This window comes from Rhipicephalus microplus, chromosome 3 (assembly GCF_043290135.1).
Source record: "Rhipicephalus microplus isolate Deutch F79 chromosome 3, USDA_Rmic, whole genome shotgun sequence".
Lineage (NCBI taxonomy): Eukaryota > Metazoa > Arthropoda > Arachnida > Ixodida > Ixodidae > Rhipicephalus > Rhipicephalus microplus.
The window spans coordinates 35707926-35730004 of NC_134702.1; the positions used below are offsets into that span (position 1 = coordinate 35707926).

At 46.1% G+C, this 22079-nt stretch overlaps 1 protein-coding gene and 1 pseudogene across 2 annotated transcripts in view; one reads left to right on the forward strand and one right to left on the reverse strand.

The window, feature by feature from the left end:
* The window catches only part of LOC119176741 (cyclin N-terminal domain-containing protein 1), a 296811-nt gene that overhangs the window by 8899 nt on the left and 265833 nt on the right, over positions 1 to 22079 (reverse strand). Inside the window, exon 4 of the mRNA XM_037428100.2 lies at positions 20896 to 21058. Within this exon, the coding sequence (XP_037283997.2) occupies positions 20896 to 21058 (163 nt within the window). The remainder of the gene's footprint in view (positions 1 to 20895; positions 21059 to 22079) is intronic.
* Positions 2189 to 3779, forward strand: LOC119176731 (ubiquitin-conjugating enzyme E2 Z pseudogene; annotated as a pseudogene). The gene has a single exon (XR_012894226.1). The product of XR_012894226.1 is annotated as a ubiquitin-conjugating enzyme E2 Z pseudogene (transcript).

Below are 22079 nucleotides of genomic sequence, written 5' to 3' on the forward strand. Positions count from 1 at the left end.
GATTTGATCCCGCGACCTGCGGGTCCGCAGCCGAGTACCTTATCCACAAGACCACCGCGGCGGTGTCATTGCGCGACTTCTCATACACGGTTCTTGATCACGCGAAAAATTGTCTTCCTGAGGTAGTTATTCCAAACACAAAGTGATTGAACTGCCCCCATTCCACCTTTTTTTGTTGTTGTTGTTGTTGTTGTTGTTGTTCACTATTCGGCTTTCATATCGCCCATCCGGCACGAAACTCTCCGCCGTCTTACTCAAGTTGTACGCTCATGACAAGGATTCCGCCATGTCACTTTTATATAAAATTCAGTGAATGTTCGTGTTTCACAAGGCTAGTGCGCAGCACAAATTAAATGAGTCATATCGGTTACTTCGCTGCGAGAGGGGTTTCTCGTTCGTGTTAATGCAGCCACATCAACTCCATTGATCACCGTGTTGAGACGCTATGCGATGCTAATTGTTTCCACCAAACCCATTATACTAAATATTATACAAAAACGAAGCGAAAGCAACACAGGTGGCTACTCGAATGGTGCGTAGATGTTATGAACTTTAACTGGCAGGGCCGTACTCGACCACTTATGTTTGGCCGTAAATCTAACCATACCCGATGGTCACTTGGCCGAATGGAACACTGGGCGTTCCGGGTATATTGCGGCACTTCGCGATATGGAACTTGTCGCATAGCACAAACGATGTACCACCATGAAGCAACCGCAAACGCTGCGCGTTTGGTGATGCGTGCCGCATACTCATACAGGCAGCTGTTTTTTTTTGTTTTTTTACTGTGGTTACTAGAAGAGCAAAAAATGGCACACTGGCTTCCCATTGACCTATCGCTGGCTGACATTGCCATAAAAGAAAAAAAAAACCACCTATAACATGCTAACTTGTTCGACAACGCCAGCCAACCAAGCACCAGCTAGTATCCTCTCCGCGCCATTGGCACGCTCCAGAAAAGAGGAAAAAGCTAGTTGCCTGTCCGGTCATTGTCGTAGGAGACGATGAACACTACGCCAAGTTTCTAAGTGATTATGATAAGAAAATGAAGAGAAAAGTGTCATCCGTAACTGTATACCATACGATGACATTTTACACGTCACAGAGAGATTCCTGAAAACAGCGTCCCAGTGTGCCCTCGGAGACTCGTAGCCGTCAGCGCGATAGTGCGCTTAATTAGCCACGCACCTTTAGCCGGACAACATGCAAACGCGTTGCGCATTCCCCCCCCCCCCCCCCCCCCACTCATCACTGGTCATCAGCGAGCAGGGGACGCGTTCACCAGGCGCTGTGAAAGCATGGTTGCTGAAGACAAGCCTAACCGAATGAGGTTCGTGAGCCGCGTTTCAGTGGTTGACGCTGCATAACAAAGAAAAAGAATCTACGAAGACTTAAGGTAACTCTGAATCTAAAGACTGCGCCCTAACCAACGGCTCAGGAGTCGTCAGCGCAATACAGTCAAGCATTGAAACAGCACGAAAATGACGTCACCAAATGCTGCGCAGCTGCGAAAGCATTAGTGGAAGATCTCTATCAAGCTGATCGTCACAATGACTTGGACGCGGCAGCTATCGTCACAACTAAAGGCCTTACGACTTCCCAGTAAAAATGTCAGCCCTGAATCACAGAGGAAGAACATTTATCTGCCCATCTGCTTTGAGAATCGTTAACAATTGATCTATTAACCTAACGATAAACATGGCAAGCGGCAATCTGTCAGATATATACACCTGCACGCTGCGCCACCTGCACAATAAATAGGCGCATGCCCATTCTGCCTTCTTCGTAGTGATCGTCTCGTTTCGGGCCCGCATTCATTGCTTTACTCATTCTTCATTTCCACCTTGGCGAGTGTATGCTTCTTGCACGTGTTTGTCTAGCTACCGCGTCACGTGAGTCACGGTCAGCAGTGGGCTGAGATGCGTAAAATACGAGTTGGCGAGTGCATGCTTCTTGCACGTGTTTGTCTAGCTACCGCGTCACGTGAGTCACGGTCAGCAGTGGGCTGAGATGCGTAAAATACGAGAATGATAACAAGTTGAATATAATGTAGGATCAGGCAAAGTATACAAACGAACAAATAGATATGCCCGTATGCTTAGAAGCGCACAAATAGGAGTGTCACGTGACTAACAACACGTCAATCGGAGAAAGCAAAAAGTCACCGCTCCCATCACGTGAGCAGAAACGCCGAGAACGACGGAGAGGAGGCGCTGCTGCGGCAAGTCCTGTCTCGCTTCTGTGGCCGGTGCTACCACTGCCTCACACTTCGACGGGGAAACCCTACCAGCGGGAAGAGTGAGCGGGAGAAAGACCGGCCGCCACTTGCGAGATGACGACGCTGCCCGAGCAAGCTCCGGACGACGTGGCCAGCACCAGCTCCGCCGGCAATGCCAACGAGAGCGACGACGATACCGACAACGAGCTACTCAACTCGTACGTCGAAGTCTCGTCCGACAGCGACGACGACGACACCGACCAGTTGACGATAAAGCTCGCCATGAGCTCTTTGGTCGAGTCTGGCACCAAGCCGGCAACCTCCTTGAAGACGGCCGACAAGATTATCGAGGCGCACTCCGCCACACTGAGTTTGCAACCGAACCTGCTGGCTTTCTTGCACAAGATGGGCGAGCTGAACCATTGGGAGCCTACTCCCTTGGAGCAGGGCGAGACGACGCCACAGTGCCGGTCGCGCGCCAGGCGCGACATCATGGACCTGCTGACGGACCCGCCGCCGGGAGTGTACATCGCGCCCGTCGAGAAGAACCTCACCCTGATGCACGCGATCGTGCTTGGCCCCGCCGGCACGCCGTACGAGGGCGGCTTCTTCCACTTCCTGCTCCAGTGCCCGCCCGACTACCCGATCAAGCCGCCTCGCGTGCGTTTCATGACCACCGACGCGGGTCGCGTCCGCTTCAACCCGAACCTGTACGAGTGCGGCAAGGTGTGCCTCAGCATACTGGGCACCTGGTCCGGGCCGGCCTGGAGCCCCGCGCAGTGCATCGCCAGCGTGCTCATTTCGATCCAGTCGCTGCTCTCGGAGAAACCGTACCACAACGAGCCGGGCTACGAGAAAGAGAAGACCCCGGGCGACTCGAAGCAGTACAACCTCGTCGTGCAGCACGAAACGATCCGAGTGGCTGTGTGCGACACCGTCGAGGCCTGCCTCAAGGGGTCGTCCGAGTGCCCGCCGCCACTGAGGGAGGTGGTGCTCAACTCCTTCCCGGACTACTACGACACGTACGAGAAGGTGGTATTGTCCAACGTGGATATGACGGGCAAGGACATGCGAGACCCGTTCTGCGGCAAGAGGGGACAGTTCCAGTACAAGACGCTGCTCGAGAGACTTCGTACACTGAAAGCACAAGTCCAGGAGTGGTTTGAGGCTACGCGTGATGGGAGCGAATGAACGGCGTTGTCTTGTGGCCCCGGAAGAAGTGTTGCACTGTATAATCTGTAGTGCGTCTTTTTTTTTTATTTCTCGTTTCCACGGAGCCATCTCGGGACTTGATCAACTGAGACGAGCACGACATCGAAAAATGTGCGCGCCACGTGAAACAATGCCGTTGACTGTGATGCGGAGTCATAATTTTGCCAATTTTATCGGGCTGGGAAAATTTTTAAGTATGCAAGTATTTATGAACGAAAAAGAAAAGCTTTTAAGAAATGCAATAGATGATGCCAGCTGGATAACTCTGGCAACACATAACTTGTCCGCAACGGATAGAAAAAAAATATGACAGCGCAATTCAAAAAAATAAACTTGCTTTTCCAGTTTACTTGTCTTGGGCATTTTCATCTCGGAGTGGCTGAAAATACAGCAGCTTTGGTAAATCATCCCTGATAACATATGCACACGTATTCACAAACGCAGAAAAAAAACACCAGATAGTGGATACGCTTAGTGATAGCTTTTAACCGATTATCCCTTTCAGTCACGGCGTACACAATCGTGTGCGCGAACTTCAGAGGGGCGTCACACGCTACGTATTTCTTCAAATGGTCTTAAACTCTAGTGTGCGCATCCCAGCACGCTTCATGAGTGAATGAATATCAACCATTTAATTCCAATTTGCTGCATGTTGTGGTGTGGATGATGACTTTGCTGGAAAGACTACCATGTTCGACGATCGTCCGGCGTGGCGCGTTCCAAAACCAACGTGAAAAGTTTTTTTTTTTTTTTACTGCGCTCGCAATAAGTACAACAAAAAAGTCTGCATGGGTTTCGGGTCAAATAGTTGATTCTTTTTATGCAATCACTGAACGTGACTGGTGGCAGAGTTGCAAGATAATTAGCTACACACTAATTAACTTCAAGTACTACTACTCATCCAAAACAACACATTCTTTCATTTTCTTTCTCGCAATGTAATGCTGAGTGCCTTGGAATTATGCGACGCGAATTTCGCGTTTTTGACAGTCTAGCCTAATTGCGTGACTTATTTGACAACCGCACCCATTGGTACTGATCTCTGATATCTCGATCAAGGATTTCAATACAGGTGGTCCGTAACCAAGCCCAGCTATCAAAGTCGCGACTGTCATTTTCCGAACGGGAAGTGTGGGTAGTAATACAATGCAATGACGGTCAAGAGAATCCGCTATTTACACTAAAAATAAACGGTGGAGGTGGTGGTTGTGGTTAGAAGAAAGAGGAAAAGGCACTTAATTTCTGTCTGCCTCAGGGGCGACACGGCGCAGTGCCTTATAGGGGGGGGGGGGGGGAGAAATAAAAAAAATAGAAGCAAATAGATGAAGAGATAGAGAAGGCAAGCGACGGAAAATAGAAGGAGATAGGAAAGTGGGGATCCGGTCGAAGCAGTCCAAGGGCGGGGCACCACAATGCGAGAGCTGCACGGCGTCAGGAGACCGCGGAGGGCGAACCAGTCGGCGGGAGCTACGCTGGCGTCAAAGATCGCCAGGGCACGTCCGTCCAGCTTAAAATGCTCCGAGCGAATCCTAAACGGCGGGAAGGGTGATTGTCGCGGAGTGGTGACACTGCTTTTCTCGCTCTACGCACGTGCACCGCCCTGCATTCCAGCGAAGGTACGCCAGCGCCACAAAGGCTTTCCAAAAAGCGCTGCAGGAATGCCACACCTTACTGCAGCCTCTCACACGTACTAGGAAAGCACAGACTGAAAAGCAGGGATTAGTGATGAATGACAAAACAGTTTGCCGCTTAGTCTGTGGTCCCGATTACGCGCGTAAGAACAAACTTGTTCGCGCATGTGCAGTGACTATTTATGTAAGTACAAACTTGCAGCACTAGTTTTTTTTTTCCTTGAGTACACACTGCGCTGTACCATGCACACAACACCGACATTTCAGTTGATCGTTCAAAGCTGGGGTCTCATGCTCAATTGAGGTAGCGAGCCGCAGTCAATTCAGTCCGGCGACGGCCGGCCATAAGAGAGAATGTCGGGCGGGGGGGGGGGGGGGGGGTTCCGAAACAGTGTGTAAGCTCTAGCTGCCATTTGAAAGAAGACATGTGTTTTGTCTCATAAAAGAATTACAGAATCATAAAGGAATTACAAATTGAAATTAGACAAATGTATCTAAGAAAACGATAAAAACGTGTAGACGTTGATGATCTGTCGTACAGTTTTTGTTCCGTGGTTACGGTTCAGCCCATGGTGACCGCACGCGATGGCTTTGGACAAAAAAAACAAAAAAGAACATGTAGGACTAGTCACATCTGTGCGTTTACCCCAAATAAACTAAAGTTATTGGTCGTCATGGCTGAGAAAATAAAGCGAGAACCATTTAACAAAGTCATAAAACTTTATCCTTTTTGATGCACTACAAAACGGCTAAAGCTTTAAACGCGCCCACATACACTCCTTGAGAGGAAACGTGGTGGATCACAGTTGTTGATCCTCGACGGAACTCGTTCACCTTCTGCAAGAGCTGGTGTTCGGCCTCAAAAGTTTGCGGGATCTGCACCTTGCGGAGAGAAACTAAGGAAAACTAGAGTTACTGTATATAGTACCTTTGAGCATATACAGTAGCTGCACGGAAAACTGCATTGCAGCACCACCTACCCTGACGCGCCATGGTTTTGAGGTTATCGGACACGGCTTCCGAGATCAGATTCAACCGCGGCACATAGTCTAAACGCTCTGTTGCCAATCACCGAGGACGCGTACGTTAGCCTCAACACCACGCCGCGGTACGTTAGGTGGCGCAGCAATGCAGTTTTCCGCCTGATTGAAGGCCACAATTGAAGCGCGAGTGAAATTCAATCCTTAAACACACAGTGATAGTACTTAACTTTATGGCTAGGTGGCATGAGCCACCGCCCGATCTTATCTACCGCGCGCTGCAGATCCCGCAAACACTTGCAGCCGACAGTACTTCCGAACATGGCATTGGTCCTAGCATCCTGCACACGTAGCGCTGGGCTGTGAAGGGTCGCCTGTTTGACGCCTCTGACCTGAAGGAATCTACTTGAATAACGTTGTTTAGGTTTAGGTGAGTTGGTCCATGATGCAAGGAAATTAGACGACGCGAATCACCGGTGAAGAACACGCGAAAGAAAAGAAGGTAGCTAAACGACGTCTTATAAAATTTAGTATTTTCAGCAACTCGCAAACTATCAGCCATCTGCAACCTTGAAAGGAAAAAAAAAAAAAAACTCGTGCTCTGTCAAACCAATATAAACAGTCCTGTGATAGGACTGTTTATATTCTTTGTACCGCAAATGTGGTTTACCGAATCCCCCCAACTTGTGGTCGTGTTTACATTGTCGTGTTTACATGGTCCTGTTTACATAAAAAAAAATTGGCAGATCCCACTTAAAGTGGGAATCGATTATGTGCAAAGCACGAATGAGAAACGCTGATATGTCATTTTATAATCAGCACAACGTTACGAGGTGGAGGTAAATGATGCCGTACGTACATTCCGTGTCGTGATTATCATGTTTGAAAGTGTCGTTTACCTTGGTCATCTATTCACGTCACGTGATACCAAATTTAGTGTGTGTGGAGCTAGCGAAACAGCCGCGAACATTCTATGAGCGTGGTATGTTGTCATGTTCTTACATGACACGCGTGTCAGGATTATCACGTTCGTACCAGTCGCATACTTTCGTCATCCATTGAAGTGATTTAACACCCTAATTTGGTATATGTGAAGCTCGCAAAATAGCCGCGAGCGCGTCATGAAGGGCCCAATATACTCTTATGTAGCGTTGACGCGTGCGCTCGATGGGCCAGCGACGCTACGTTAGCATAACGCGAGGGGCCAGCGACGCTACGTTAGCATAACGCGAGCACTCTATAGTCTGACGCCAGGTGCGACCAGCGTCAGTCGGCGTGGCCCGACAGCAACCAGTGCGAACTGCGACATGCTGCATTTCGCGCCGATGCGGTACCCAGACAACACTGTGTCTCCCTCTTTTCGTCACGGAGGGATGCCGGACGCGCTAAAACGCGCATGCGTCAACGCAGTGCGGCGTGTGCCTCCGAGTATATGACAGCACCGGCGCCTGGCGTCACAACACCGGCGTGACGCGTCGGAATGAACGCTGGTCAGCACGCGCACCGCGTCACGTCATAATGTACTGGCACCTTGACTATGACATGTAGTCATGTTCTCACGTGACACACTTCTCATGATTATCTTTTCTGCACCAGTCACATACCTTCGTCATCCATTGACGTCACGTAATACCAAATTTGGCATCTGCGAAGCTAGCGAAACGGCAGCGAGCGCATCATGAGTGTGGCATGTAGTCATGTTGTTACATGACACGCATGTCGCGATTATCAGGTTTGTATGTATCAATTACCCAAGTCGTCCGTTTGCGTCGCGTAATACCGGATTTTGTACATGTGACGCTAGCGAAACGACTGGGAACGTATCATGAGCATAGCATGTAGACATGTTGTTATATGACACGCATCTCATGCTTATCATCTTGGCACCAGTATCATACTTTCGTCATCCATTCACGTCCCGTAATACCAAATTTGGTATATGTGACGCTAGTGAAACGGCCGCCAGCGCACCTTGAGCGTTGTATGTAGTCATGTTGTTACATGACAAGCATCTCATGATTATCATGTTTGCACCAGTCACATACCTTCGTCATCCATTCACGCGCCGTAATACCAAATTTAGTACATGTCACTCTAGCGAAACGGCTGCGAACACATTATGAGCGTGGCTTGTAGTCATGTTGTTACATGACACGCATGTCATGATTTTCCTGTTAGGTTCTGTCGCTTGTGTTCGCCAAGCAATCACGTCATACCATACCTCTTTTGCAACATGTCATGTGAGCGAAACCACCGCAAGAGCTGCAGGACCATGAAATGTAAATTATGATATTCATGACATCCATGTCAAGATTTTCATGTCATGAAAAGACAAATATATCTTTCATACAGTCATGTTATGCCATACCAAGTTTGGTATCGATACCATTTTGTAAACGGCCAGGAGAGCTAAAAGTCGTAGGTGAATAGATAGATAGATAGATAGATAGATAGATAGATAGATAGATAGATAGATAGATAGATAGATAGATAGATAGATAGATAGATAGATAGATAGATAGATAGATAGATAGATAGATAGATAGATAGATAGATAGATAGATAGATAGATAGATAGATAGATAGATAGATAGATAGATAGATAGATAGATAGATAGATAGATAGATAGATAGATAGATAGATAGATAGATAGATAGATAGATAGATAGATAGATAGATAGATAGATAGATAGATAGATAGATAGATAGATAGATAGATAGATAGATACGCTCAAGGTCGCCGAAGTTTGCTCCCCGAATGCAGAGATGTTACTTGACTCGTTCTTGACTCAAGACAGTCTTGCCGGTCGCCATAAATCGTTCTCGAACTTGCGGATGACTTGAAGGCGACTTGGCTCGGTCGAAGTCAGGACAAGTTTCAAGTCAGCTGCGGGGCTAGCTTGAAAGCGACTTCACGCGTTATTCCAACATGGCCACCTCTCGAATGGACGTCGCGTGAAAGGTGGCCGCTTTTGAGTTTGCTTGCCTCGCCATAAGCGTAGCATTTTTTGAGGCGCACTGCCATCCGAAGATTCTTGGAACCGCTTTACGTGACCAAGGAAATCCGATGGAGTTGTACGACGAGCAACAATTCCACGCTAGGTACAGATTCATGAAGAACGCCGTGGGGCACCTGCTCGTTATGTTGCCGCTCCGTGAAAGTGGGGACAACCGAAGACAGCCCGTGCATCCAGTGTTACAGCTACTGATGGCTCTCAGGTTTTACAGCGCTGGCACATTCCAACCAGTCACCGGAAATTTCGTCCGCATTCCGTAGTCGAACAGTGTTCCGTGCAGTTGGAAAAGTTACGCTATACTCATCGCAAAGCACCTGTACGCGATGCTGGTGCGCTTTCCGCAACCGGCGGACTGTTATGAAGTGGCTGAGTTCCCTTGCGTTACAGGTTGTGTCGACTACACACACGTGCGTATTAATAGCCCCGGTGTCGACAACGCCAAAGTGTTCCGTAACCGCAAAGGCTATTTCTGTTTTTCTATACCACGACGACATTTTCCGTCTCTTTCGGTAAAAAAAAAAAAAATTGACTCGGTGCTGTGTCCGTGTGCCTCGTCTATCCTTTCGTCCCGTCTAGGGCGCTGTTTCTAGCTCAGAAAGACATCGCTTGTAGCACAACGCTACGTAAAATTACACGCACATAAAAAAGAGGTGCCCCTATCACGGGTTTTTTTATCCGCGTCACCATCATGCAGCGATAAATTGCTGCACCCCGCGAGACAAAATTCTGCTGAGGGCAATGTCCTGACCCCCGCTTTTTCTCTTGTTTACCAAGCTCAACAAAAGCATATGAGTCACATTTGTTTTGTTTTGTATTGTTTCCCTGGGAGGTTGGCTCATACCCACTTAGGGGGATTGGCCAAGAAAGTGTAGTGCAGTTTATCTATAATCATTTTAACTATGTCTAATGAATTGGTATTATAATAAGACTAATGTAAAAATAAAAACAACATAAAAAGAGCAAACGAAAAAAAAAATCAAGTTGAGCAATTTTGAGATTTGAGGTGTTATGTTTACCACTTAGCTGCGTTTACTTCACTCTGCCCTTGGGAGTAATAAATAATTTTTTTTTGGTTTTTGATTGAAGATCACAAAGGTATACGCTTGGTTGCCTGAATATAATCGCAAACTGCATTGAAAGCATCCCTGTGGCAATGTCCCAAAGCTGAGGCGCCAAAGCTTAGCGCCGTTTCCGCCGTCAATGTAAGACCTATTTTCCGAAATGGCATAACTAGTAACCTTTTTCTAAGTATTTCGTAGCGGCGACAATACAAAAAATAATGATCTAGTGATTCCATTTCTCCGCAGAATGCGCAGAGGGGTGATGTTGTCTGACCAGCTCTGTGTAGATATAGGTTAAGGGGGGGGAAACGACATCGAAATTTAGTGATTAAGACTTCGATCTTTCTGGACTGACTCCAGTGGGGTTGCCATGGAAACATGAGGTGGTTATAGTCTGTCCATGTAATTACTTTTTCTATCGTATCAGTGGAGATTGCCGATTTTCGATATCTTATAGCCGTGATATATTCTACATCTGGCAGTATGGACAAAACTGGCCCATCAAGTGCGGCTCGAGCTAAGGAATCGGCCAATTCATTTAATCTTAATCCACAGTGACCCGGAACCCATAGTAATCTCAGGAGTCTCAACTGCGGCGGTACTAATGTTTTGAATGTGCTTAGAATTCGAGAATTCTCTGAAGCTGTCAGAGCTGCACAAACTGAAAGAGAATCCGTCATTATTACTGCATTGTTTTGATTTGATGGAAGTTTTCGAAGAGCTAAAATAATCGCCAAGAGCTCCGCTTCAAAAACTGGAGTAAAATCAGGCAGTCTCACTGAAAAGGACCAGTCAAGCAAATCAGAGGCAATGCCTACACCTGCCTTTTGATTATTTACGGAAGCATCTGTGGCTATTATATTTTTAGTTTTTGCATGCTCTAAGTAATCTAATAATATGCTATTTAAAAATTTGAGGGATTGTACTTTGGCGTTTTGCGGGAATATATCATCATACTCAATAATAACATGACAATTCGAGTCATTAGTCTCAATTACATTTCTAATGTTCACATTTATACTTTGTAGATTTTTTTGTACAAACATTATCTGAGGTGTGTGAAACCGTGGCCAATGAGCAAGGAAGAAGGCGTCTGGGTTTGCGATAAAAGCATATTGAGATCTTCTTGCCGGTAAGCTATAAAATTTTAAAAATGCTTGTACGGTCAAAATTCGAAATCGACAAAGCAGTGTAGGCAGGCGCGCTTCCTGGTACAGTACGTTGATAGCCACAAATCTAGGGAGTCCCAGACACATTCGCAGTGCTTCTCGCTCCAAGACAACTAGAGGTTTCGTTTTATAAGCAGGGCCACCCGAGAATAATATGCAGCCGAATTCCATGATGGGGCGCATGTACATCTTGTACAACGTTATCAAGGTATGCCTCCGTAACCCATATTTCCGGTTACTTAGCTTGTGTAGTAAGCCTGAAGCCCGCTGTGCTTTGGTAGTTATATACTCTATGTGTGGACTCCAGTTAAGTTTGTCATTATAAATGATTCCCAAATATTTTATAGAGTCTACTTGCTGGATGGGTTCCTGTTTATATAGAATTGAAATTGAAATTGGTTCTGCAAGCGGAAACGCCATGAGCGCGCTTTTGTTGACATTTAACGATAACGAAATCGACTGCAACCAAATTTCCAACATGTTAATATATCTTTGTAATTTAAGTTGTAATGAGTAAATACCACAGTCAGCAGCAAAGAGTGCGATGTCATCAGCATAAATGTAGACAGTAACTTCTTGATCTGTTGGAATTGTGCTCATTAAAGCATTAAATAATACTGGAGATAAGACTGCTCCTTGGGGAACTCCGCGCGTTTGTTTAAATCTAGATGAGGAACATCCATCCTTGACGCAGTAGAATTCTCTTGATTTTAAGAATTCTGCCACCCACTCAATAAAATATTGTGGGAAGTTCAATCTCTCTAGCGTATTTAACAATATGAAGTGCTCCACACTGTCATACGCCTTGGCTATGTCAAGCGTTACTAAAGCAGCGTATTGCCTTCTTTTACGCGCGAGCTGTATTCGGCTCTCTAAATCAGCATGGGCACACCAAATTGAGAAATCACTACGAAAGCCGATTTGGTTCGGTTTTATTACTAAATTGTCTGCCATCCAGATACTTACTCGGCTATGTAGGACCCTCTCTACTAGTTTGACCATGTTAGATGTTAAAGAGATTGGCCTGATATTATCGACTGTTAATCCTCCACCCGGCTTTTTTAGTATAGGAATCACCTTTGCTATCCTCCAATCCTGCGGCACCCATGAGTTTTTTAAGGAGTAGTTAATAACATTGGCGACGTCTCGAGGCGATAAATTGAACAGAATTTTAATCATGGTACTGTGATTCCATCTGGGCCAGGAGATGCACAGGGTAAATGTTTAATCACGTTGGATACCTCAGTCTGTGTCACTTCTTCAAAGTCAGACTTTGTCGTAGACTTGTGCCAGTTGTTTGGCACTACTGAAGTGAATCTGCTTTCCAGACCTTTACCGATAGCCTCTAAGGTAGTGGTCATTTCTTGTGCCGACAGATTATCAAAAGCTACATTAACTGGTGATGGCAAGATTTTCCGAGCTCTCATATATCGGAACAGTGCTTTCATATGTTTAGGCTTCGACAGGTATTCATAATGTCTTCTGTCATAATCTTGTTTAGCCTGAGCTACCGTTCTTTTAAAGCCCGCAGCAATGAATTTATAATCGGCCCAGTTTTGTGGGGATTGATTATGTAAGAGCTGCTTCCAAGCTGCCTGACGTCTTCGGTGCTCTCTTGTACATTCATCATTCCACCAACGGCTATATACTCTTTTTGTGGATTCAACAGTAAATTCGGCTCTTTTGTAGGATCGTTTAATGACTGCGTTTATTTTCAGTGCTTTTTTATCATCGCTCTCTTCCGAGTGAAAAGCCAGTGCTGACTTCAGGTCATTCCTAAATTTAGTGTAATTTACAAATACTCTTACATTTGAACAAGATGGAATTATCGGACAAGAAATTTCAAAACTTATCGGTAAGTGGTCACTGTTGGTGCCACAGTTCAGCGCTTTCCAAGAAGAAGTACTAATGGCTGAACTGACAAAACTTAAATCTAAGGCCGACCTGGAGTGATTACGAATGAATGTGGGGGTTCTGACGTTGAGGCACGTCAGGTCATTGTCCATTGTCCACTCCCACAAGCGTTTCCCACTAAGATCAGTTCTAAAACCCCAACTCGTGTGTTGGGAATTAAAGTCTCCAACTAAAACTTTGTCTTTGCACCACGATTTTGTAGCTAGATCCAAACTTCGTGTGTCTTGAACTCCATCCGGAAAATACATATTAACTAAAGTGAAAGGAGAGCAGTTGGGCAGTGTAATGTCTACTGCCAAAATTTCGCATTCTGGCGACATATGTTTGTATGAGCATTTGACTTTCATACTAATTCTATTACTAATAAAGAGAGCTAGACCCCCACCTCTCGATGGACGGTCTAATCGAAAAGATTGGAAGTTATTTAAATAGAACAAATTATGTACAGATAGCCATGTCTCTTGTAATGCTATAATATCAGGAGCGAATTTAGAAGTCAAGTATATCAAATCCGTAGATGCAGAAAGGATTGATCGGCAATTCCAATGGAGAATCTTAAGCGACCCTATGGTTTCGAAAGAGCTGCTTCCGCTATAGCTTTCTCCAGAATGCTTTCTTTCAAGAAATCCCTCTTTGAAAGGCTCTCCTTTTCTTTCAGATACTTTTTGTTCTTTGTTTGTTTCGGTGAGTTAGTTTTCCTTGACACAGGGGATCTAGATCTCTTCAGGGACCTAGGGTCCAAATCCATGTCATCGGAATCTATTGTATATGCAGCTTTGTCTTCACTTACGCTCTGTATATCTACTGCAGAGGGTGCTGTAGACGGAGAATACGATGGTGCGGTTTCAAATTCCTCATTTTGGCTGTGAACGCCTATTGCAGAGGCTCCTGCGGGCTGATAAGACGATGGCGCAGTTTCAGATTCACCGTCAGCTATTGGTCGTGAACTCTCAACATGTTGGGATACTAGGCCTGACTCTCCCGCTGTACCAAATATGCGAGTCATCTGGTTAGCCAAAACTTGAGATAGAGAATCGCAAAGGTTAGAAGTCAGTCGTTCCATGGCTTTTTCTAGAGCCTTTTCTATGGCCTCCGCTATATTCAGGGAAATCGGCCCATTTATTTCCGAGAGATGTCGTGCTGCAACACTGGCATACCCCTGAGTTCTAGTCTGTATTTCCGCTAGGGCTTCTCGTCGAGAACAGCGCCTACGCCCTATAATTTCAAGAATTTGCATTTCTCGAGCCTTTGCAGAACAATCAGGATTATCTGCACAGTGTTGTTCGTTGCAGAGACAACATTTCTCTTCTTTAGCTTTGCAGTAATTTGTTTCGTGGTTGTCACCACACACTCGGCATCTGAGTTCTGACCTGCATCCTTTAATAGTGTGACCGTATCGCCAGCACTTCGTACACTGGAGTGGTCGCGGTGATAGCGGTTCCACTCTGTATATTAGTGGCCATGCCTTGATTTCGCTTGGGAGATTCACTCCAGCAAAAGTTACAATTACCGACTCAGTCGGCGTCTTCTGCTTCTCTACTAGTCGTGCACACCTATAAACGGAAATAGCACCAGTCATGGCAAACATCTCTAATACCTCAGACGGGGTCAAGTTAACATCGACACCGCGAACAATACCTTTCACACATGCCAGATGCGGGGGAATAAAGGCGCTCACCGGATTGGTCGCGAAACTCGAGCACTTCAATAGGTCTTGGATACAGAGCTGATCAGATGAAAAACATAGAACACCACCTCTGCCGAACTGGCGGACCTCTGTGATGCTGTGAAAGTGAGACGTCACAGCTCTAAGCTCCGCCTGGATCACTTTCGGATTCTTCATCCGAATGAAGCCGTCGTTGCTAGGGACGAGGGCCACAGGAACTGCGGGAATGCCGTTGCGTAGAAACTGATCCACTGGTATATCCTGTGGCGGAAGTGAAGCAGACCAGGGGCAAGCCCCTGGTCCAGGTGAAGAAAACTGCATCTAAGTGAACTTTCTAGCGCTAAAAGCGCTTACTTAGCTGTAAAAGCACTATAGGAACACCTAATAAAGACAAAGAAACCACAGCCACTACACAAACTTAGGCCAAAACCCCAGAGCAAGCACGACCAGCTACTTGCGTGTTCGAGCGCACGTTCACCGATCCGTCACGAGCCTTTCAGTCTTCTTCGTCTTCACCTCGCGCTAAATCACATTTGTTCCCAGAACTTTTTTTTTTCATAATTGCGACCTAGCCCATTACAGGCACGCACACAGGCGAACAGAAAGGCAAATACCGTGAAAATTGCGTCACCTCGTGAGCCAGGTCAGCACAAATACATGCCATGGCGTTCGACTGAGAAAAAAAAGAAACGACGAAAGAACCCAACGCGATGCTTGTTTCGCCTCCAAACAAGCAACCGTGGAGAAACGCACCGCATTTGGGTGGCCACTGAAACCAGCGGGCAACGAACGCTTTACAGAAGCAACACTGCGCGTCGCTGTGGTGGCAGGCACCACGTGCCGCTCGTTAGCCGTAAAATGGGCAAGTATATGCTTGTGACCCTCCGTTTTTATAGTTATTTTAAAACGTAGGGTCTTTTTTTTTTTTTGGTGTAATGCATGCCTTACGCGAACAACTTCATTATTACCCTCGTTAGCAGGCGAGCAGCGTGTTTCTGCTTTGAAGCTCGTTCTTGACTTGACCAAGCAAGACAGCCTGAGCATCTATGAAACGCGAAGGCTGACTTGGGCGTTTTGAAGTCCGCTGCTTGCTTCACGCCGACTTGCTCAAAGCAAGTCGAAGTCGCGAGCCAAGTAACATCTCTGCATTCGGGGGTAATAAATGCTTCGCATTTAAAACAAAATGCGGAATGGTCGAGGTGAACTTCATGAGGAAACCAGGAGGTAAGTATATGTCAGCTGCCCTTCTTTGGCATTGCAAGATAATGAGATGGCTTTTCTTTCTACGCATTTGGATACTCGATTATTTGATGTCCTTCTTCATGCTGTAAGATGGACTAATGTAACCTTTGTTGGATGATGCGTGCAAATTGACTACTATGACGTGATGGTATGATTATACTTTTTCGTTTCAAATAAACGTCAGTGGCAAGTTGACGCTCTTTCCTTTCGCTCATTGTTCCCCGGTGGTTTGCGTTATCTAATGTTCTGGCTACTTGACTACAACCGAAGAAGTTACGAAAGCGCTAAATGTTCGAGAGTAGAAAAGAAAGAAAAACAATAACAATAACTGGGACTTAACGCCCCAAAATTACGATATGATTGAGGGACGCCGGCGTGGAGGGTTCCGAAAATTTCGACCATGTGGGGTTATTTAACGTATACGCTAACATCACGCAGTAGTCAGGCCTCGGGCATGTCACCTCCACCGAAATGTCCCCAACTTTCGGGGTCGCAGCAGAGCGTCATAACCACTAAACCACCACGACCACCAAAAAAAAAAGGGGGGGGGGGGGGGCAGAAGGTTATACGAGTATATTCGCAGTTCGCTGCCATAAAGTTAATTGATTGCATACACACATAGGTATGTAGAGGTTCAAGGTTGGTCAGAAAATCCAACTGATGCGCGAATTATCTTAGCCTAATGAACTTGTTTAGAAGCCTGAAACAAAGGAAGAATGTCATGTCTTCGCCTTTCTCCGAGGTCCGAATTGTCCTGCGACGGGAAATCTTCGAGGAATGCTGAATTTCAGCAAGCCCACGCATATCCTTTCTGCGGAAAACTGCTCCAGGGTATCCGCTATAGCTGCGTCCTTGAAGGGAGCACGAGTAAACTTTGATGTCTTGCATGTCTCACGAGTAGTGCAGGCAGAAAAAATTTAAACAATTGGAAATTCAAGAAACAGCACTTTTTAGATATGCAACTGAAGAATGTGTAAGTGTAGAACCCTTGTTTAGCGAAGGCTTCCTGGGAACCACCATAATTACTTCGTGGTTGTTGCAAATAAACGCGACTTCCCAAGAATAGACAACTTAGGCTATGACGTCAGCCCTTGTATTCTTGTGTAACTGTGCCGAAAAGAGGTGCTCATCTTAGATTTATTTTTAGGGGCGAAGCTCCTTATTGCGGCTGCCGTTCGTCCCCCGTAGCCGTTGTAGTAGTGTGTAACAAGTATAACATTTTGACCTCCAAGGTGGTGCCGGTGAGAGATTTCTTCTGTGCGTTGTTGAACAATAAAAGATAGTGCTCAATGTACATGCCAATGGCTGCTAAGGGGGAATGAGAGACAGGAGCATTCGGCCTTTAGGTAACGCGCACGCAGCGAATTTTTTATTGTTAAACAATGCACAGAAGAACAGAAAGGGTTGCTGCGTTATACTCGCTGGGCGTAACCTTCTAGTTTTTGGAAAGGTTTAGCTAGCGTTGGGCCGCAGTGCCATGAATACAGTGAACTAGTGTACACCATGAACTCGAGGTGGTTAAAGGTGGGAAGTAGACACGAAGCACGAGAGAGAGAGAGAGAGATAAAGATGCAAGGAAAGGCAGGGAGGTTAACCAGACGCACATCCGGTTTGCTAGCCTGCACTGGGGAAAGGATGAAGGGGAGAAAAGAGGTTGCGTAGAGATGAGAAGGTACACACAATCACGAGCACACTCGGGGAGCACACACAGTCTACATGCGGTCGATCAGGTTTGTTGACTTTAGATAAATTAGCAGTGCTTTAGTTGCTTTCTGCACAACTGAGGCAGATGCCCAAGGTCCTAGAAGCGCAAGTCGTAAGAAAGTGTGCATGTGCCTTCTCTCATTCAGTCCTTGGAATGTCCGCTGGATGGCAGTGCTTCTATATGAGGAATATATGATGAAAAGATGCGAGATGGTGGTACTTGGAGTGTTGAATAGGTGGACGAACGGACACACTGGCAGATGCATGGACGGACGCACGGATGGCTGCACGGACGGATGGACGGGCGCACAGAAGAACGTGCGGACGCACGCACGGACAGGCGGATAGACGCCCGGGCGGCCACACAGACGCACTCACGAATGCACGGAAGCAACAACGAATGGACGGACGGATGCTTGACCCTACTCTTCATCATTCACTCCGTGAATAAGCTGCCATTTTTTTTTTTTTTGAAGACACGAACGAGTTATGCGGCAGTGCATCTTTCGTACTTGATTTTAAGGCACAAAAAAAAAAAGAGAAAAAGACGCTATCACACGAGAGAACACACGACAGAATGACCACCTCATTTTTTTTTTTTGGAATAATACACGTACACGTATATAATTGTCAGCGCGTGCACATAGAACACATTCACATCCATGTTGGAGAGTTAACGCATGCTCAATAAACTTTTTCTCGCATTTATACCGCACACAAAAGTATCACTCAGGGATTATTAAAGAAATTGCTTGAGTGGAAATGATTGCCCAGAATTGAAGCCGTTTCTCTGACAAGATGGTGGCTGTGGCGGCCATCTTACTAGGGGCGTGGTAAGTATCCCCGTTTAGCGATTACAAACGAAGCATTTCTCTCGCACGCCCAACGAGTTAAAGTGGGAACTTTTTTTGGGTCATATAGTGCTCCATGTGCGTCTTAAAGTTGCCAGTTTTCCTAAGTGAGCCGCTAATTGGAGGCAAATTTCTTTGAATATTCAGTCATCCGTACTCGTTTTTGTGTGCTATTTCGTCGGGAACAAATACATATTTCAATATAGAACTAACGTAGTAATTACATAGAACTAAAGTAGAACTAACGTAGCATCAAAGCCACTTGATCTTCAAGTGGGCACTATCAGAAAAGAACATGTTTCCGCCATCTTGGCAGTGGCAAAAAGTGGCTTCACTTCTGCTGGCAAGGCAGTGCGGGAGCTTCCACTCCAGCAAGATTTTCTTTAATCCCCCATGGCATCACTAACCAACATGTCACCATTTTGCCAATATAAAAGGCTTCCATCATTTTTCTCCATGGATGCTATATATTTGCTTCCGGCGGTAACCCACCCGTGAGAAAAGAATGTTTGAAGGGCGATTCCTGATGCGCTTAGATTAGTTACAAAAGATGAAAACACTGGAAGCTAAGCAGTGAGAAATAAGAAGGCACGTCATGTTCTATCCCCGTGTTCTATCCCCGTGACCTTAGGCGCCTCTCTCTGTTTCTCCGAACGCACTGCTTTTCAGTGCAACCGCACGCGCGGTCATGTCGGCCCCAATAACTCCCGAGGGCGCCATGCTCACATCAGGCAATGGAGTGACACTAGGGCCTATAAGAGATTGCCGAGTCTGACCCCCGTATTCAGAAACGCTCCTCGACTCCAATTCCTACTTCACTTGACTGAGTTGAGCATTGCGCCACTGCTCGACTGAAATTGGCAATGTGCTTGTCAAGAATCGCTGCAGAATATTGCCGATATGCAGTGACTTGGTATCCCTAAAGACGGTGCTCCCACTCACTTTTTTTCAAGTCCAGGTGAAGCATTGGGTGAAGTAACGTTCTGAAATACGGCGGTGAATATTCATTGCAAATTCCAGGGCACGTGCTGCGCTATATTTGGCTCGCGTGTTTTCGGGAGCCCCGACTACCGATCGGCAGCGTTTTCTTACCATGCTCAAAAAGTGTTGCACCGCCACTTTCTTTTTCTTTCTTCTTGCATGGCAGGAAGCATGCGCTCTGCTTAAGTAGCTAGGGTATATAGCAGGCTTATTTCAAGTTGTTCCTCCATCCCCCCTCTGTCCCATTGCCCTACAAGGGCCAGATTGATTTGCTCATTCATTCATTCATTCATTCATTCATTCATTCATTCATTCATTCCATAGGGCTGTAAAGAAAATTTGTATCGTAGTATAGTAATGGTGCTGTAAAACTTTGCACTCAAATTAGCGTATGTTATCAGGCTGCTATTTAGAGCAATGCCAGTGCCAGAAAAATCGCTTTACAGCGAGATTATTTTGAACGTTCCAGTCGAATGTCGCACATCCGTCATGAAATCAAGAAAGCGATAAGACTGTCCGGCATATTCACCAATTCCGCTGCTGTAATTTTTTTCCCCGTTTGCATGAATCTGTGCCAAGAGATTAAAAAAAAAAGAGAGAGAGAGAGAGAGAAGCTATCGGAACTTGCGGCCGCAGTGTACCAGCGGGCGGCGATCACTGAAATTCGCTTTATTTACACCGCACTTGGATTGTACTAGGCATATGCTGGCTACTATAGGTGTGCAGTTACCAAGGGTATATGCAGATACCTGAAACGCGGTTTTCTAATAAATGAACACCTTGGCACGACACAAGGTCTGATCGTCGTCGATTCACCATGGTAGTCATTCAGTATCGCTTTCAGTGTTTCGGCTTCGAAGAAAGCTGTTATATTTGTTTTATGTTTTTTTAATGTAGAGTAAAAATGACATTGTTATTTCCGAAAGTGGTATTGTATAGGCAAGACCGCTAACTAAAAAAAAAAAACTGGTGGGGCTTTCTCAGACACGAACGCTTACTATTGAACTAAAATTCGTCTGGAAGTTCAGGTTCTGCCATTTTCGACGTCAGCCCGTCCGTCGGGAAGGCATCACTAAAAAAAAAACGCCTCGGCTACTCTGACGGGAGCGTTGTTCGTCGGGTACAATGCTCTAGTCAGCACATGTAGGCAAAGCGTCCGAGTTCGTGTAGTCGTTTTCTTTTTGTGCGTGAGCTGGGCTTTTTTCCAGTGTAACACGGGGAAAGAAGGAAGTAAAGCAGGCACGTCACCTATGACTTCCAGCAGCACCTCGGCGTACACGAGAGGAGTTGGGACCTGGAGGCGGTACTGCAGCGTCTTTAACACGCGCAGTTCGGACTGCATCACGCTGTGGTGGCTGTACGAGTAGCCGGCCTCCTTCAGCGCGTCCCGAACGTCCGCACTGCTCAGGCCCTGGAAGAGAAACTTGTGCTCCTTTTCACGATTGTTAAGAACACAGGAGAATCGTCGGGGAACACAAAGGAACTATAATGGGACTAGCCAAAGTACGCGTGAAGGCATATAACAGAGCGAGGTGGACGCATGCAGTAGTACACATGCATTTATTTCATTTTCATAAGAGCTGACTGGTAACATCAGAGATTTTCGGAAAGAAGTTTAAGGGATCGTTCTTTCTTTAGACAGAATATTAATGTTCTCGTGTTTTAAATTATGTTGGTATCATGAACTTGTTTTTGCACAGAGTACGTTCTTTGGTACACCCGAGAAACTAGAGAACACACTGCGCAAAGCACGAAGAAAGAAAGCAGAAAGAGCTGCTTCATTTTTTTGTGCCTGAGCCACATACACTACGAGTTAAATTATATGAACTAAGTAGCCTGACAATTAGCTTATTCCTACGAACTCGTCCACAAGGGGGCGAAGACCAGCGAGTGCCCATACATTCAGCCACCATACAGAGCCATGATCGTTCAGCCATCTATCATACGAAAATCCAATGCTAAGAGGAAGATATCAAAATAACGCAAGCATACAAGCACGTGACGGCACGTGAGTACCTTTCGTACGGTGAATTCCATTCTAAAGCAGCTAGGACATCAGTCTCGAAGTTGAATTATTGCAATAACTCACACGCGTCCCACAGCATGGCAGCAAGGCTACAGCACAATCTGCGCAAATAAAAATTTTTTGACGAACTTTTTTTTTTACTGTCATGCTTTAGCTATAGTTGTGTAGCAACCGTAATCAGGTTGAATAACTCCGTTACATGAAGCGCTACTGAGGCAAACTTAGAAGACGAATACAGGTTGACGAGCGTTGTATTTAGAAAGCGAATTTCATTTGGCCCTCTCTGTGCTCTGTACGCCGTCAGTTGTGCGCTTGGTTTCCTTTTGAATGAGTGGGAGGGGGGGGGGGGGGGGGAGATGCACAGGCGAAGGTTTGCTTGCTGCAGCGCCCGCTCCCTATAATGTCA